Genomic DNA, 19,822 nt, shown 5'->3' on the forward strand with positions numbered 1-19,822 from the left:
GCATTACTTTAAAAGAATCATTAAATTATGAATAAATTGTTTCCATTTTATGCTAGAGTTACGAGTAATACATATAATACAATACAATTTGATGATATTGTTGTAGCAATTGAGCAGGATTCAACTAGCGAATTTCGGTATAGATGTCGCAATAGCTTCAATGAGGAAGCCTTTATAGAAAGTGTTCATTTAAATAAAATTGAGATAGATAGTGATATAATACCATGTTTAGTATTGTCTATTGCTGATTACAATTCAACTGAACAAAATGATCTCCAGTTTACGAAATTTACAATTATAAGTATTGAGAATCGTATTGATGATTTTTGGGCTACAGGATATGTAATCGCTGATAATGGAAAACGAATGGGCAAAGATGGTATGTTCCCACTTACGTATGTTGTACCATTAATCAATATAAAATTAATTGGTAATGAAGGAAATGATTATGCAGAAGTTCCAAGTGATGAAACGGTTATTTTACGTGATCCAAAAACTCTTGAAAGCAGTTGTAAAGAAAGAAAAAAAGTGAAGTCATTGTATGATTTTGAAAAACGTTCATCTCAAGAATTAACTATAAATACAGGTGATGAAATTGAAATAGAAAAAGAAATCGATGATGATTGGTATTATGGATTGAATAAACGAACAGGTGAAAGAGGTGTTATTCCTAGAAATTATGTGACTAAAGATATGGAGGATGAGAATGAAATAGTTTATGAAAATATAAATGATAAACAGTCATCGACACCTTCAAATGATTCACGTGAATATGGTTTAGCTGTTGTTTTATACGACTATACAGCACAATATGATGATGAGTTAACTGTATTAAAAGGATATTCTCTTAAAGTTATTGAATTTTGTGGTGAAGAATGGGTAAAATGTCAAAATCCTAAGACAGAAGAGATTGGTATTGTTCCGATTGCATTTTTGCAAATATATTCTGATGATGGCTATGGTTTAGATAATATTGGTGATGGATATGAGATTGAAAATGATATATATAATCAGGAAGATTTTTGTAATGATAAACAAACAGGATCATTATATCCAACGTTACCAGAAACAATAAATGAAGAAAAAATTGATATTAATATAGGAGGAGAAACATTTCCTAAGAAAGATAATAGTTATACTCCAAGTGATACATATAATGATTTGGGTAATAATTCTTTACAAAATTTTACCAACTACTCACTTCTGAATAATAAAATGTATGATGACAGTACTAATCAGTTTATAAATAATCCAAGTTATGTATCAACGAGAAAAAACATTGAATGGGTACAATTTCCTGAACTTAACAAATTGGCAAAGACAGAAGATAAACAAACTCCAGAAAGACCTCCTCCACCAAATAAATTAAATAACTTGAAACCTGTTAGACTTGCTCCACCAAGACCGGAAAAATTACCAAATATGAAAATTGAATCAAATCCTCCACGTGATTCACATATGAATAATAATGGTTCCATTTTATATAATGTAAGAAAAACACCAACAAGCATTGCTAGTATTATAGAAGAACTAATATCATCGGAGATTGAATATTCAACATTTTTAGAAATGTGGGAATCTACAATATCTAAGGCAAATGAATTAACAACGAAAGAAAAAGATAATTTATTAACAGGATATTCCCAGTTAAAATTATTGTCAAAATATCTTGTTGAAGCATTTGTTGAGGAACAATGTAAAGAGGAGAAGGACCAAAAAATTGGTTATGTATTTATAAGATTTAAAGATAAATTTTTTCAAGCATATACATCGCATTGTGGTGCTCTTGAAAGTATTGCTGAAACAATTGAGGAAGAGAGTGATTCGGGATTAAGGCAAAAGTTATCACTTATTGTTGATGAGATGAGACTTTCTGGTAAGAATATATTTGATGTTACAAGTGCTGTTACAAGACCAATACAAAGAGCTATGAAATATATTTTATATCTTGATCAACTTTATAAAATGATACCACCAAATCATCCAGATTATAAAAATCTTTTTAAAGCAAAAGAAAATATGACATATCTTTCTAAAAATTTAAATGATACAAAAAGAAAATGTGAAATAACAAAGAAATATATAGATGATAAACCATTAACAATTATGGAAAGATTATCAAGACTTAATATGCATTCTGTAGCTAAAAAAAGTAGTCGTTTTAAGTACAGAATAAGTTCAAATTTAGGATTAAATAAAATAAAAGATAATGAATTTTCAAAGTTATTAATCATGCTTAAGGATGCTAATTCAAGACTATTAAAATTTTTATATCATCTTCAAATTTATCGCAAAGTAATGAAAGATGAAGGAAAAAAATATGTTTCAGACTATACTAAAAATGATGGTTTGTTTTATTTTTTTAAAAAAATATATAAATTTATTATTTTTTAGTTCGTAATGCTATAAATGATGGTCTTTGGGAGACATACCTTGAACTTACTACATCAATACTTATAAAAATAACAGAATATGTTCATTTAGTGGATCAAGAAATAGGACAGAAAGCTAGTGCTTTATCAGCAAGAGACTATGGAAGATTAATTAAAAAAAGAAATGATAAATTAGCTGATTATGAGAATGCTTTAAATTCTTTAAAACCAACTAGTGAGATATCAAGTAAGAAGGCAGAGTATGATGCATTAAATACCAAATTGAAGTCTGATCTTCCAAAAACAATTGATAATATTTACAATTCTACAACACAATTTATACATCAATTTTTAGGAAAACACTATGACTTTCTTCTTTCTATTGATAAAAATCATTGTATGCTTCAACGAGAAAAATCAAATTGGAAAAAAAATCCTCATGTTCCATTATTTTCTGTTTTTATTCAAAAAAATAATAAAATTTTTATTTTTAAGAGAATAGAAGCATTACCAATAGGTGATAAAATTGATATAAGATTTAAAAATCAACCATTAAATGATAGTAATTTTCATACAACTAGTGATATACCAGTTCAAACAGAGTCACATAAAAATTTCTTATTATCAATGTGTCCAAATTCATCAGATAAAGAGAATCTTCGAATTGTGACAAAAAATTTTAAAAATCCAGCTGATAGATTTTATATTAAAAAAGGAAATATTGTACTTATTATTGAGAGACGTGGTCAAAATTATTTTGTAACTAACGGTCTTTCAGAATCTATCGTATCTCCAGATTGTCTATCAATTTATCCCACTAAAGAAAATTTATTACCTTTAAGTAGTAATATATCTGCAAATTCAAAATGTTATACAAATAATCTTATTGATATTCCTTCTACTTCAAATACAAAGAAGGAATCAAAAGTTGAGGAAATAAAAAGACCTTCAAAAAAAAATGAATTAGATTTATTAGCAGATATATTTGGAAGTTCATCTTCATCAAACTCAACATTACCTAATACAACAATATCTTCTACAAAGAAAGAAATAAATTATGATATATTTGGAGGTTCGCAAAATAGTTCAATTCAAAAACCTACTAAAAATGTTGAAATTAATTCAGCATTAAAGGCTTCAACTTTTAATCCTAGTAGCATAAATGTTAGACCACGTCCAACTTCAAATATGTCTATTGGTCAACCAAATAAAATATCGTTACCAACAAATATTACACCAGCTGTTAGACCACAACAAACAACAATGTTTCAAACAACTCAACAACAACCACAACAACATCAAATAACTAATAAGAATCCATATAATTTAAATAACACAAAACAGATGGAGAGAAAAAGAAGTGAAGATCTTATAGATTTAAGTGAAAATCTTATTGACTTATTTGCTCCTGTCGAAACAAAATCAACAAATTCAAATGAAAGAAATTTGAATAATTTACAAAATCAATTATCAAATTATTTCCAAAATTTTGGAAACCAACAACAACATCAACAGACATTAAATTACCCAAATTACAATCAATTTAACACTGGAACATCAGCTTCTTTACAACAACAAAATATATTTTTAAATGAACCACAATTAACATTACCAAATTATAATAATTCATCCTTTTTGGATGAAATTAGGGCTTCAATAAGTGCATCGCCACCAACAATAAATTGGGATGCTAAGCCATCTGACACACCACGTATTCCTCAAAGACCAGTTATGCCGTACACAATACCAAGAAAAATAATGTAAAGTGAAGGGTTCGACTTGTCTATTAAAACATATAAAAATAGTATACTTAAAAAAGAATTTTTGTTTTTATATCTATATTTTTAATTTATATATATATTTTTTTTTAAATTATAAACATTTATTTTTTAAAAATTTATGGTATTTTGATAACAAAATATATTATCAAAACATCTTTTTAATATAAAATTTAAAGTAAAATAAAGTATAAAGAAAAAATCAAGTTAAGAGAATACATTTATCTTTTTATTCACATGCCAATTTACTATGGAAACTTGTCATAGCAATACCAAAAGCTTGTAATGGAGATAAAGGATATCTAAAGTCCATAGTAAATAATTCATCAGATACTCTACCAAATTGCATTACAATATAATCTGGATCAGCTTCATGAATAATCTGAAAATTTTTGACACTTGCTTGTGTTACACGTCCATGAAAATTTAATACATATGATTGAGTATCTTCATTCCACTGAGGACTTTTATTTTGCATTACAACTAACCCATCAAGTCTTTTATTTTTATATCTTTCAACTATTGAATCTTTATCAGATAATGGACGAAATTCTTTTCTAGAACCTATTTCTGAATCATATATTCCAGGAATAATAACAGTCATACGTCGTGGTCCTTTAAAACCAAGAACATTTGTATCATATATAACAGCAGCTAATTCTTGACGTATTTCATCTTTCATTCCACCTGTCTTTTTAGGATTTTGACCATTATCATATATTGTAAATGCTGTACCAATAGCATTTGAACGTACTTTACCAACAAATGATTTTCCTTCTCTACTTAAATCAGTAGCATCTGTTGAAATAAGATAATTAGCTGTTGCACTTTTTTTTCTTTTTCTTGCAGCTAATAAAAAAATCTAAAAACAATAATAAATTAATTATATATTTTATATAAATATTACCTTTTTATCATCTTCTTTTTCTAAATGAAGATAATAGGTAGGATATATACCACGATCTACTCCTCTTTTATCACGAGTTATACGACATTTCATTGTTAAATGTTTTTGAACTGTTTCTATATTAAAAAAAAATTAATTTTTAGTTATTTTAAATTTAATATACCTGTTACAAATTTTGGCAAATTATTAATAATATCATTAATATTACATTGTTGTATAGATGGTAGTATATGATTCTCTAAACCATCATGTGTAATTTGGGATCCTCCAGGTTTTTGCGGTGAATCAAGAAGATTTGTATTTGAATCAGTGTAAGAATTGCCATATCTATTATTTGATGAATTACTAGTAGTTTGAAATTTTTCTTCTGATAAACCAATACTTCCTATATCATCATCACTTGGTATACTAAAATAAATTTTTACTTATAATATTTATACATATGAAAAATAACCTTTGTACTGGAGGAGGAGTAAAATTTTTCACTGTAATGTATGTTTTTTGTATTGCATCAGTTTCATCACTACTTAATGTTAATGGATTTTCATAAGCATATAATTCTTTGTTATTTTTATCTTTACATTCATTAAAAGAATAAGCATTAAATAATGATTGTCCAAAACAATTTTTATCTGAATTAATTACACCTTTAGATTATTAAAAATAATAGGTATTATTTAAATTACCAACACTTAACATACCTGTATTTAAACGTTTTTGACGTTGTCTTTCTTCTAATAATCTTCTCTAAAAAAATATTGAAAAAAAAATTTTTTAAAACTTACTTGTTTTCGTAAATTATGATTAATCCATTCTTTTTGTTCATTACTCATTATAAAAAAATAATATAATAATATATAATAACTTTCAAATTAGTTCTTTTTAACTATAACAAAAAAAAGAATTTTTATAATAAAATTAAAACTTATATATAAGTCATATCTTTATTAAATATTAAAAAAAATAATTTAGTTTTGAATTTATTAATATTTTTACAGACATTTTATTAATTTTAGAAATAATTTATATTTTATCTACCAACACCTGTTAAAAGTAACTTAAATTATTAATAATATAATTATAATATAAATTAAAAAAGAAATGTTAAAATAATTACATTTTTTATAATTTAAATAAAAAAAAACTTATACATATATTTTTATTTCAAAAAATAAATTAAAATTATATATTTATAAAAGCTTCATATTTTTTTTTTCAAAAAAAAGTATCAATAGAAAAAAAAAAATAATAGATGTTAAAAAGAGAATTTTTTTCAAAAATTTTCTTTTTTTTTTTTAATTGTGATATTGACAATTTAATAGTCTTATTTATAATTACATACAAAAATGTACTTCATTTTGTGATAATAATTTAGATATAACTTAATTCTTTCTTTTTAAAATTATTGTATGATAAAATATATCCGCTTTAATGAGACTATATTAACTACTTACATGAATGTACTTTAAAAAATATATAATAGTATGAATAAAAGTATTTTAAATATGTAAGTGTAGTTAAGTGTAATATCAATCCTATGATACCAATAAATATAATAAGCATTTAAAAAGTTTTCTTGATATATCGTATGCAGATAACAGTCTTAAGGTTACTAGGGTAACCATGATAAATTAAAATTATTGTATTCCCTCAAAAATTTTATAAATTGTTGGTAGAACTGTTAAACATTAAAATTTAGTTATTTTATACATTTCCAATTCATTTCTTCTAATTTTCTTTTAATTTTCCTGTTACTTTATCTATATTTTAACATTTATAATTATTTAAAATATATATAATATAAAAATAACATAATAAATATTGTTAAGAAGGAAATTCTTAATGGATATAATACAAAAAAGTAAATATTAATTAAAATTAAATATATATATATAATTTACTATATTATCATTTATATACAATAAAATTTTTTAGTGGAAAGAAAATTAATTTTGCATTGATAAACAATATTTTTTTTTTCAAATTTAATATCCAGAGAGTACATTTGAGTAGTATTGATATACGAAATATAATATTAAGGCACTTCCAAATCCAACAAAACCAAGTAAATTTATATTATTTAAAATAGAATCTCTTGAAATAGGTTTTTTTGGTCTTGGGATAGGTGTTTTGCGATCTAACAAATACTCATTCATTATACGTTTTCGTAAAACCATAGGTGGATAGTCATCAAATAAATTTTGTGCTTCAGCTATAATTTCAGGAATTCGACAATTTTTTGGAATTTTATTAAGTACCCCATATAAAAGTCCCATATCTTTTTCACATAAACGAATCTCTTCTTCTCTTGATAGTATTAAAGCAGATGATAAGTAGATTGGCATTAAAGAATGTGAACTTAAAAAAAAGTCAAAACATAAAACAATATGTTTATAATTTTGAAGGGAATGTGATAACCATGTTAATGGCCATGATAGAGCAAATATACATGTCATATTTGACTCTTTTAATGTTTTATCAATTATCTTACTTCTTTTAAAAAAAATTGGAAACATTAATTCTAATTCTTTTAAAACAGATTCTTCAAGTGTTTTTTTTAAATATTTTGAAAAAACTCCTTTTCTAGTTAATGATTTACATACCTGATAGCCAATATCTAAACCAACAGCTAAAACAATTGTTAAACAAACATCATGAAAACCTTGATAATAATGGAATTTTTTATTTCTACTAAGTATTCTAATAATAAAAGGTGTCAATTCTTTCATAAGTTTTTTCCTATTTTCTTCATCAATAAATGGTGGAAATCTCTCTAATGTCCTATTAACATCTAATTGCACTTGCTTCCAATCTTTATGAAGTTGTAACATTTCTATTGTAGGTTCAATGTACTATAAAACAGTAATTATTTTAATATAGAATTTTTAAACATACTTCATCATCACATTCAATGTTACATGTTGAAGATACGGTATCGTACTCCAAATCAGAATCATCATCTTCATCATCATTTTTAAAATAATCAAGATCTGATGGATAATATCTAGCTAAAATTGGCCATATTTTTTCTCTATACTCATCTAAAATTAATCCACCCGGTGAGATAGCAAATTTTCTTAATTGTTCTTTATGTAAATGAAGATTGTTATCATTTTCCTGTAAAAATTTTTTTATTTCTAAACATTTTTTTTTTAATCTAATACTTAAAGCATCAACAAAAGCATCTGATGATATTTGATTATATGGTATATCTATTTCTGGTTCATACTCTCCAATATATGGTAAATCAGGAATTTCATCCCATGTCTCATCAAATGACCCATTCATTTGTAGCAACAAATTTGAATTTAACTAGAAAAAAAAGAAATATTATTATAAAAATTTATGTATAAAAAGAAGATTGATAGATAATAAATCATAATAAAGATATAAAACATTAAGAAATATTTAATAAAATATTTAAATTATTAAAAAAAAAAGTTGCAATATATCGTTTTTGACACATAAATGTTACTATTGTACACATTTACCCAAACTATTTCGTCATAAAAAATATCTCTGCTTAGAACGTTCTAAAATTTGTTACATTTAAGGAAATCAATTTTAGTTTTTATATTTTAATAACAATAAATATTTATTTGATTTTTTGGTTTAAATTAATTAAATTTATATACATTAAAAATGTTAAAAATAAACAAAACTTTATGATAGGTAAAGCTTATTTCATTATTCTATAAAATATTCATTTATAATAAATATTTATGTTTATTTTTCATATTATAAATATAATGTTTGCCGATTTCGTTGATTTTTTTTATTACTTTACAAATGTTTTTTATTTCTATGCAAACTAAGTAAAAGTAGATATAAAGTGGATTATGGAAAAAATTTTTAACATCAAAAATAAAGCAAATAATTATTTAAAACTTTACCAAAGCCTTATTTACAAGTAAACATTAATGTTTTTATATTTAAATCATCAATTAATATTTTATATCAAAATATATTATCATTAAAGAAATTAAATACATCATTTTTATATAAAATATCATTTAAGAAAAATAAAAATTTTTTTTATAAAGCAAATTTATGGTGCTTTAAATTTCTATTAATGTTTATTAATTTAATTTAAAATTGAATTACATTTAGATTTTGTAAAATACTACTCAATTTAGTAAAAATAAAACATATAAATAAAAAAAACTAATAATGATTTAGAGCATATTGGTCTAGAGTAAAGTACTATTAACTATCCTTTTATTTTTAATTTATAGTTGGTTTTTTTATAGTTTTATCTATAAAATTTTTGTCATTTTTTTTTAAAATTATATTGATTTCATGAAATCACTTTAATCAAAAAAATAGTTATCATTAAAATTTTTATACTTTTTAAACAATATCAATATTTAATGTTAAATTTTTTATGCTATCTATCACCTGATGATTTTTCATATATATTAGTATTATCTATAAAAGCTTATTGAATTTTTTATTATGATATATATATATATATGATAGTGAAATTGATTTTAAAATTATTCTAACACACATTTTCAATTTAGGGTTTTGGAGATTTATTATAACTTTTATATTTTCTTTAATTTTAATGTCTTTTAAAAAGTTTAAAACAAAATTTTTATTTCTTTATAATAAATATTTGAGACATCTAAAATAATTTAATTAAAATTAATAAACAGTTTTATATGTATGTGTTATAAGAAAGTAAATTATATTAAATTGATATCTTAAAATAAAACCATTTTTCAAAATGAATTAGGAATTAAAAAGAGAAAGTGTATTTTCGTTAGTTTATTTTTCTTTAAATGATAAACAATAAGCTTTATTCTCTGGAAAAAATGAAATTTTATTTTTTTTATCTATTGTAAATGAACTGTCAGAAGGTTTAAAGAAACAATGATTTGTTTTTTAATTGTGTAACATTATTAAATTATGTAATAAAGTTTAATAGTTGATTGAAAAAATATTTATTAAATTAGTATATTGTATTAAAAGATTTACTAATAATTCTTGATATTTAATTATTAAACATTATTTTATTTTATTTTATTTTCTACGAAGGTTTATTTAATGTAATATTTGTATAAAAAAATTTATTATTTATATGATGCAGAATAAATTAATTGTTTATTAATATTTTAGACAATTTTAAATTTAAAAATGTTAATTAAACATTAAAATTACACTTTAAAAAAAATCAAATTTAATTTGGTTGACAACTGATCTTTGCTTTAATTTTTTTTATAACAATTAATTAATTTAAAAAAAATTAATTAAAATATAATTATACATTTAAGGACAATTTATGATATTATAAATTTGATTATGATGTAAAAACATAAATAATATATTTATCCATTAAATCATTGAAAAAAATAGATAAATAATGTATAAATACAGATTTTCTTTAAAAATATTATCAGTAAAAAAGTGCAGTTGTATTTATTAGACCAAAAAAACTTTATTACCAACTTTTTTTTTTTAAAATAAAGGTAAAAAGTACAGCAATAAAATATAAAAGTAGTGCTAAGTAAAATTCTAATTCACTACATTATTATGTTTTTTCTTTAACATTAATATTGACTTGTTAGATATTTTTTTTATATAGTTCAATGATAAAATTTTTATCTAGTATTTTTTTAAAGATAAGATTTTATAAGTGGACCATAAAACATTGTCAACATGAAAAAAATAACATATATTAAGATTATTCTCTTTTCATAAATTTTATATGTATTATTTTAAATATAATAGTTGTTATCAATTATTAAAATTAATATTGCCGTTCAATCGAATTATTTTCAAAAGATTTCAATGGAAAGATTAACTATTGTTTTTAATGTATATTTGTTTATAATAAAATTTATATTATTAATGCTTATATGTTTTTTTTTATCAATAATAATTGTTAGTTAGTTTTTTTTTCTCAATCAATTAATGATTAAACATTAAAAATTTATTTTTTTTAACAATGCTTAATGATGATGCACTTTAAAAACTATAATTGATTTTGGTAATTTTAAATTTAACGAATAATTTAGTTTCTTTAATATATTTTTAGATGTTTCAAATTTTAGATTAATTGATGATTCATTTAAATTTTGTATCATATATGTAACTTAAACTTTAATTAATAATATTCTTTTTTATATAAAAAAAATAATTTAGCTTTTGTTAGAAAAATATTCATATTAATTTGTATCTTAAAAATTTTAATTTTGATAAACATTAAAAAGTAGTTTTAAATAATATTATTAGAAAAAATAAAAAATCGTAATTAAGTGTATTTGTATTTATATTTTTCTATAAATTTTTATAATTGTTTATTAATTAAATATTATGAAAAAGATTACTTTATTAGTCTTAAAGTATTTTCTTTCTAAATCTATTTATTTTAATATCGATAAAAATTTTAAAAAATAAACATGACTACATGAATAGATATTAATAAACATTTTATAATGGGCATCTATAAATTATGATAAATAAAATGTTAAATTTAATATAAACTATAATATTTCAATATTTATAACATTTTATAATAGCAATAATTATTATATTATTTAAATTTCATATAACAAAAAAAAATCAAAGAAAAAACGTCATGAATATAAATTTTCCAATATTATAAAATATTACTTCATAAATTTTTTGATCATTTTATGGTTGAATAGGTGAACAAACCAACTTATAATAGAAAAAGTTTGTTAAATATATTTATGATTTAAGAAAATTTAGACTATTACACTTTCATCAAGTAAAAATTACATATATATATTTATTTTATCTTAAATTCCATATCAATGTCCTTCTTAAAGTTTTAAAAAATTTTTTTGGTGATTTATATTAATATAACTATTCTAAAATTTAACTAATATATTTTTCTTACTTAGATGATATATAAAATAAGTCACCTGATATATTTATTGCTTGATATATTTCATATGATATGTTTTTAAAAAAAAAATAATTAAGAAAATTTATAATTAATTTTTATTTAATAACGTATAATATTATTTATATATATATATAGACAATTAATTAACTTTACCCTTTCATATAGTGCATAAATCTTTATTTAAAATACCACCATTCATATAATTTTATCAGTTAATACTGATAATAATATTTTAAGTGTAAAGATATCTATACATATTTAAATATATATATATATATTGTAGTAAAATTAATCACGCGATATGTAAAATGACAAAACCTACTTATCTGGTATTTTTAAAGAAAATTTCCTGTCATTTTATGATTTTTAAGAAACGTGTAAAATATTTATAATTATTTGATTTGTTACATATTAATAAAATTATATTTTTTTATCATTATATATATTAGTTTAATAAAAAAAACACTATATTATTATTAAATTATTAAATTAATACTTTATCTTTATACTAAAACTATAAATATTTTTTTTTATTCTCGTTTTGTTTATTATGTTACTTTTAATTTAATTTACATAATTTTTAATAAATTAAATATTTTTTTTAAGATTAAAAAATTGATTTATCACAATAATGTCTTGGTTATGGGGTTGGATTTCAAGTGCTCTTAATTATTTAGGTAAATTTTTAACAATACTTTATGATCTTTGATTTATAATTTTATTTTTAAGGTTTGTCTCAAAAAAGTGGAAAGCTTGTATTTCTAGGATTAGATAATGCTGGAAAAACAACACTTCTTCATATGTTAAAGGATGATAAAATTGCACAACATGTTCCTACACTTCATCCAACATCAGAAGAATTATCATTAGGTGGAATAAAATTTACAACTTTTGATTTAGGTGGTCATACACAGGGTAAATATATAATTTATTAACATATTTTTTTTATCATTAATATTGTTTTTGTTTATTTTTTATAGCTAGAAGAGTATGGAAAGATTATTTTCCAGCCGTTGATGCTATTGTTTTTTTAGTTGACTGTGCTGATCTTGAAAGAATTGTTGAGTCAAAAGAAGAATTATTAAGTTTACTTAAAGATGAACAAATTTCATCATGTCCTATTCTTATTCTTGGTAATAAAATTGATAAACCAAATGCATTGAATGAAGATTATTTAAAGTATCATCTTGGAATAACTGATATGACAACAGGTAAAGGTAACATTCCAAAAAAAGATTTAATAACAAGACCAATGGAAATATTTATGTGTTCTGTTTTGAAAAGGCAAGGATATGGGGAAGGTTTCAGATGGTTGGCGCAATATCTAGATTAAAATAAAAATATAATTAACAATATAAATATTTTTTTGGGCAAAGTATTTTTACTATACAATGTTTGGAATAATTATTAATTTTATTTTATCTTTAAATATGTACCATTCGAAATTGACTAATTGTTAGTCGAAAAATATATTATTTTTTTTAATAGTAAAAAATCTATAGATCATTTAATTATTATTAATCTACATGTAATTACTTTATATCCATATAATATATTTATAAGAAATGAATTGTAAATATTTCTATTTCTTGATCATTTTTTATCTTGGAGTAAAATTTTTCAACAAAATAATCATTTAACAGATATTGCTATTTTGACTCTTGTTTGCTGCAATAATTTTATAATAACACAATTTTTTGGAAAGATTTTTCAAATATTATAAATTGAAAAAAATGTTTGCAACATATTTATTATATGGATATTTTATGTAACATTTTTTTAAAAACTTTATTATCCTTAATTAATATAAATATTTTTATTTTCTAAATAAAGCAATTTAAATATCGTTTAAAGTTTTTTTTTTAAACTATAATGTATAAGTGTCAATTGTAAAGTAAGATAATATTAAGAAATATAAAGATAATATAAAAAGACAGTAAGATATATTATTTATAAAAGAAAAATGAAAAGTTTAATATAAAATTAATTTAGTGCTTAATTTGTTTGAAAAAAATTTTCTTTGTTAAATTTTAAATCATTTACTTATATTATTGTTAATCACTTCATATAGTATTAATTTGTTTTGATAATATCTTCACCTTAAAATCACATTTAATCTTTAAAGAGTCAATTACTCTTAAATAAACAAATTAATATTTGTTTTTAAAGATCTATATTGATACTAATATTATAATTTTCAATTCTTAGTATATATATTACTTTTACCTTTTACTACTTTTGACATATTCTTTTGATACAATACTAATTTAATCTTTACTAAAATATTTTTAGTCTATATTTATCTAAAAATATTATTAATATTTAATAATTTTTAAAAGTATATTTTTTTTATTATACTTTAAAAAAAATTATGTATCAAAATAATTATCTTGATTTAATTACAAATAATAAAGATTATAATAAAAATTGGAGAATTTTAAGTGCTGTATGGATTTTTTTAACTATATGTTCTTCTATTCTACATTTACTTGTTATTATTAATCCAGAATGGATTGGTAATAATAAAACAAAGTCATATTTTGGTTTATATAATTATTGTAATAATGGTTATGATTGTGAATGGGATATATTAAATATTAAACCTTTTTCTATTATATCACATATATCATTTTTATTTTACCTTTCAGCTGCTGTTTTAAATGGATTTGCTATTTTTTCAATAATGGTAATTATAATTTATTTTATTAATTATTTTATTCTTTTTAAGCTTTTTGTTCTTCTAACAGAAAGATATGTTTTTTTGGTTGCATCATGGTTTCAATTATTATCATTTGTCATGACAACAGTTGGAAGTTTTATTTTTCCATTTTCATGGGATCATAGTATAGCAAGAGAAATTTGTGATTCACAAATATATACACTTGGATATTGTAGTGTCAGATGGGCTTTTGTAATGTCTGTTGTTCTTATTTTTGATCAACTACTTTTATCAATATTAGGATTTATATTAGCTAGAAAACAACCACAAAGATTACCTGAATATTATGATTATCTAAATTGTAAGTTTAAACTTTTAAAAGTATAGTAAAATAAATATTTTATAGATTGTAAAACAAGCTCTTTTGATGGTAGTCGAGATGAGAAAGAAGTATATTAATATCGCAATTTTTGACTTCCTAATTTTACAAATTAATTTATAGATAAAATCAGTATTTGGAATAAAAGATTTTATCATTCAAATTTAAAAAAAAAAAAAATTTTTTTTTTTGATTCAAATTTGCTGAAAAAAAATTAATTAGTACGAATAATGATTTAAATAAATATTTTCTTAAATTTTTTTTATATAATATTAAAATAAATGTATAATATAATAGAAAAAAAAGTTAGAAACAATGATTTAATATAATAAATTTATAAAAACGTAAATTTTAAACTATATATATATATTTAGAAGAAAATATATATATAAGTATTGTTATTAATGGAATAACTAAATATTTACAATCTATTGGTTAAATCATTTTGATATTTAACTCTTTTTAATCATATAAATTTTCATAAAGTTCATGCCATGTACATTTTAATTTATCTTAGTAGGACATTTATACTTTTTAATTCATCATATTATCTTATAAATAATTTTAATTAATGAATAAATTTATGAAAAAATATTTTATAGTAATAAATACCATATATTTTATTTCTATACATAAATATATTTCTATATGTATATCTATTTAAATATTGTCTATAATTAATTACCAATTAGAAAAAAATATTAATTTTTTTTAAAACAATTTTTTGATTATTTAAAAAATTTATATTGTAATAATAATCATTTTTTAGTTATGTTTCTTATAAATGTTTTTTTTATTTTTTGTAATATAATAACTATTTTATTAATAAATAATATTTTAAAAGGATTTATTATTGTAAGAGAAATGAATTATTGTGCCTTAGAATTTAAACATGAAGATATTTTATATGATCCATTATTTTCAAAAGTTATATCAAAATTAAAAAATCAATTTGGAGTGATAATGTTAAATAAGTATGCTGTTGATATTACATTAAATTGGATGTGTAACGTTAAAGAGTTTGTAAATTTTGAGGAAGAAATATTATTTTTTACATTAGATTATGAATCAAAAAATGAACTTCAATCTAGATATCCAAATTTAAATATTTATACATGGGAGATTGATTGCCTATCTGTATGTTATAAATTTTTATAAAACAAAAAAAAAATTTATATTATTTTTAGGAAACATTTTCTTTTGGTGATAGTAAATATATGAGTTTTTTTCTTTTACGTACAACAATTATAAAAACATTATTAAGTTTAAAAAAAACTTTTTGGATGTTACAAGCAGATACAATATGGAAAGAATCAATTTTTAAAATATTTAAAAAAAATTATATTGATGTAACTGATTATAGTGTTTTCCTTGATCAATCTGGTTATGATGGATCGGATAGAAATAGGAAAGAAGTTATGAATGGTGCAAACTTTTTAATTGTCTATAACAATGAAACAAGACAATTTATAGATGATCTTTATTGGTATCAGTCAAACTTTTATGTCACAGATCCTGATGCTATAAAATTAATGTGCGTAAATACTTTATACAAATGTAAATTTATTGATCATAGGTAAGATTAAATAACAATTACTGATTACTATCTTTCTTTTTTTTTTTTTTAATTTCACTTTTAGATATATATCAGGATGGGAATGGGTATATGGAAATCAAACAAATCCACCTGCTCTTCTTCAAATGGATGGTGAAACAGAAGGTGGAAAAATTGTAACAATGAAAAGATATAATATGTGGTTTTTAAATAAAGATAAATCATGTAATATAGGTAAAGTTAAAAATCTTCAAAAAATGTTAAAAAATGGAAATGTACCAAAATTATTTTCAAAATCAAAATTAAAACAAAAGTTTTTATTATACATAGGACAACTATTATCTAGTTTACCAATATTTGGACGATGGTATAAAATTTATGGTGGCCTTCCATCACTTACATTGCAATTCTTTTAAATTGAAAAAAAAATTATCCGCAAAGATATTAAAATTAAAAATGAAAATTTTTACACTAGTTAAACTTTTATTTATTTTTAAAAATTGTTATAATAAATTAATGTCAATGAATGATTTATAAAATTTTTCTGTCTTCTCATCATAATGATTAAGTTCATTCTGATATTCATGTAAATTATTTTTTAATGTATAAAAATTATCATTTTCAAATGCTTTACTTCCAATAACAGATATAGAACTTAATGAATTAATTTTATTATTATTTGTTTGCCATGAAAGTTGATTAAGGTATGCTGGTGGCATTGATACAGCACAATATGTTGGATGATATTTAACAATTTCAAAAAATTTCATACATTTCCATGTTATTATAAATTGCCAAAGATATAATCCAGATGTAAAAAAGTATATAGTAATTTGAAAAAAATTACTAAATTTATAAATAATTATATCAAAACAATAAATTTACTTACATTAAATTATTGTTACTTAAAAACTTTCTAACAAATACATTGTTTATAATATATCCAAAAAAATAATCATCTAATAGTTGCTTTTCATAAAAATTATTTATAGTAAATATTAATATACTTAATCCAAGATAAAATAAAATAATATGTATTGTTAAGAGTAGTGACAAAAGTGGAAGAAGAAAAAAATCACAACATGTATAAAATGAATATATTGTAGAAATACATAATATAATAAAAAATATTAAAAGAAATATGGAACAAGGAAAATTTGAAACAATATATGCAAATAATGCTGCACTTTGAAACATAAAAATTATTTTTGTTGATGGCTTAAAAATATTTTTTTTATAAAAAAATGTCAATCATTCAAAAAAAACCTACTAATACATGAAAAATTCCTCTAAAGCAATAAAAATTTAAATTTTTTTCGGCATCTTTATATTTACGTAATAAATTGGAATCATCTTTTGATATTAACTTTTCTCCGAACATAAATAAAATAAAATATAATATTAAATATAAAGTCAAAACGAAAGTGAAAGAAATTAAGTAAAATTTTATTAATAAATTGAAAGATTTTATCAAATCAAAATATATCAAGAAGACTTTACTTTAATCATCTAGATAAAATAATGAATATATACAAGATAATTAAATATCTTGTTATTAAATAATAAAGAAATAGTTCAAAATTTTACTTTATAATAATAAACTTTATAAAAATAATACAATATTGTTTAATAATTAAATTGATATTTTTAGACAAAATAAAATAAGTTCTTTTTTATAAAAAAAATTTGAAATTAATTATGCCGTCTTTCTATGAAATATTAATTCGGCATATACTTTCATTAACTTTGGGACAATTTTTTTCATCAAATGAGAATATCTTATGTGGTTCATTTACATACTTTTCTACATAACGTGTACATAAAACAATTTTTTTTTTAATATCTAAATAAGCTGTTGAATGAAATAGTATATTTATCACTACTTCAAAATATTCACATAACGCAAATACTTCATAGGCATATTTTGTACATTTTGTGAAATATAAATAAAATGAAAATATCATTATTGGAGCAATTGTACAATATATAGATAAAAATATAATTTTTAATTTATATGAAGATATTCCATATGGTTTACAATAATATAGTGTTTTTCTATGAAGAATTGTATTTGTTATCATAAATGTTATTCCAAAAATACCAAAAAAATAAAAACATATTACATGAAGTTCTACAAAAAATTTTTTTTTTATAATTAGATAAAAATACAATATAACTTAATAAAACATACGTGCATTTTCCCTTTCTCCTATTACCGATAAAAAACCAATAAAAACAAGTTCTAATAACCCAGAAATAGTATATATTTTGATTAATATAGTATGTAGTTTAGATTTTCCATTAACTACATTTTCAAATCTGCCATATCTATCAGTCTGTACACATATTTCAAGAAAGCGTATTGGTACATGCATTAAAATAAGAATTTGCCAAAATATTCTTTCAATAGGAAGATTTATAATTCTTGATAATGATGGTAAAAATGCTTTTCCACATTGCCAATGATAATTACTTATAGCAGAGTTATGAAATATAAGAGCAAGTGAAATAGATACTATTGAACCAAATAATGGTGGTACAACACCACAAATAAATACTAACAACGGTGAAATTCTTAAAAAGAAAAAGATTTTTTTTTAAATACAAAATTTACAATTATAAAAACTAACCTTATTATTTCTGTGTATTTTGATACACCATCTGTATATACATTATTATCATTTAACTTTTTTATACACCTTATATTATTTTGAAAAGATGACTTTGACACTTCTTCCATTTTTTTTTTTTATTAATTATTAAAAATAACTAATAAACAATATAACTAATTAATATTAAATTATAAAATTTATTTTTTATCTAAATGAATAAGAATAAATATATTATATATGTTTAAAAATAGACGAACTTTATTTTATAATTAAAAATAGTAACTAAATAATTAATAAAATTAAGATAAAAAATTTTAATTCTAAAAAGGTATTTCTTCTAAATGTATAATAATTGAAGTTTTAAGATTATTATTTGTATTAGACAAGGAACCTACGATGACAGGTTTTATAAATTTTCTAGTAAATCCTTATATTTTATATGGTTATGTATGAATATAAAAAAAATAGTTGATTTTAAAAAGAACATTTTATAGAATACAATAATTTATGTTTAATTATAAATAGTACTAATATAATATATAAAAAAAAAACTTAATATTTCATTGTTAAATGTTTTGATCAATTATTTAGGATAAATAAAATATTATAATTACTATAAAAATTCTATTCTTATAATAAAAAAATATATTAATTTTTTTTTTATATTGTAAAATAATCTAAAA

General features: G+C 20.7%; 7 protein-coding genes across 7 annotated transcripts; 4 read left to right on the plus strand and 3 right to left on the minus strand.

Moving 5' to 3' along the window:
- Window positions 1-27: 27 nt before the first annotated feature.
- On the plus strand, window positions 28-4,136 carry SRAE_X000013000 (Dbl homology (DH) domain and SH3 domain-containing protein; the record flags this gene model as incomplete). The annotated part of the gene is made up of 2 exons (XM_024644436.1): window positions 28-2,347; window positions 2,395-4,136. The coding sequence occupies 2 exons, from the start codon at window positions 28-30 to the stop codon at window positions 4,134-4,136; spliced, it is 4,062 nt and encodes a 1,353-aa protein (XP_024509995.1).
- A 243-nt stretch (window positions 4,137-4,379) lies between these two features.
- Window positions 4,380-5,890, minus strand: SRAE_X000013100 (Protein king tubby; the record flags this gene model as incomplete). The annotated part of the gene is made up of 6 exons (XM_024644437.1): window positions 4,380-5,012; window positions 5,058-5,173; window positions 5,221-5,465; window positions 5,512-5,704; window positions 5,759-5,804; window positions 5,843-5,890. 6 exons carry the CDS (start codon window positions 5,888-5,890, stop codon window positions 4,380-4,382), a joined length of 1,281 nt encoding a protein of 426 aa, XP_024509996.1.
- A 1,152-nt stretch (window positions 5,891-7,042) lies between these two features.
- SRAE_X000013200 (TBC1 domain family member 20) lies at window positions 7,043-8,345 on the minus strand (the record flags this gene model as incomplete). The annotated part of the gene is made up of 2 exons (XM_024644438.1): window positions 7,043-7,909; window positions 7,953-8,345. 2 exons carry the CDS (start codon window positions 8,343-8,345, stop codon window positions 7,043-7,045), a joined length of 1,260 nt encoding a protein of 419 aa, XP_024509997.1.
- Window positions 8,346-12,565: 4,220 nt separating this feature from the next.
- On the plus strand, window positions 12,566-13,267 carry SRAE_X000013300 (LD39266p; the record flags this gene model as incomplete). The annotated part of the gene is made up of 3 exons (XM_024644439.1): window positions 12,566-12,611; window positions 12,664-12,849; window positions 12,915-13,267. The coding sequence occupies 3 exons, from the start codon at window positions 12,566-12,568 to the stop codon at window positions 13,265-13,267; spliced, it is 585 nt and encodes a 194-aa protein (XP_024509998.1).
- A 1,038-nt stretch (window positions 13,268-14,305) lies between these two features.
- SRAE_X000013400 (LP10272p) lies at window positions 14,306-15,052 on the plus strand (the record flags this gene model as incomplete). Its single annotated transcript, XM_024644441.1, has 3 exons — window positions 14,306-14,620; window positions 14,663-14,954; window positions 15,000-15,052. The coding sequence occupies 3 exons, from the start codon at window positions 14,306-14,308 to the stop codon at window positions 15,050-15,052; spliced, it is 660 nt and encodes a 219-aa protein (XP_024509999.1).
- Window positions 15,053-15,836: 784 nt separating this feature from the next.
- SRAE_X000013500 (Nucleotide-diphospho-sugar transferase family-containing protein) lies at window positions 15,837-16,943 on the plus strand (the record flags this gene model as incomplete). Its single annotated transcript, XM_024644442.1, has 3 exons — window positions 15,837-16,109; window positions 16,160-16,548; window positions 16,613-16,943. 3 exons carry the CDS (start codon window positions 15,837-15,839, stop codon window positions 16,941-16,943), a joined length of 993 nt encoding a protein of 330 aa, XP_024510000.1.
- An 87-nt stretch (window positions 16,944-17,030) lies between these two features.
- On the minus strand, window positions 17,031-19,267 carry SRAE_X000013600 (Frag1/DRAM/Sfk1 family-containing protein; the record flags this gene model as incomplete). The annotated part of the gene is made up of 5 exons (XM_024644443.1): window positions 17,031-17,373; window positions 17,417-17,443; window positions 18,328-18,658; window positions 18,719-19,101; window positions 19,158-19,267. The coding sequence occupies 5 exons, from the start codon at window positions 19,265-19,267 to the stop codon at window positions 17,031-17,033; spliced, it is 1,194 nt and encodes a 397-aa protein (XP_024510001.1).
- Window positions 19,268-19,822: the final 555 nt, after the last annotated feature.

This window comes from Strongyloides ratti (genome assembly GCF_001040885.1).
Source record: "Strongyloides ratti genome assembly S_ratti_ED321, chromosome : X".
Taxonomy (NCBI): domain Eukaryota; kingdom Metazoa; phylum Nematoda; class Chromadorea; order Rhabditida; family Strongyloididae; genus Strongyloides; species Strongyloides ratti.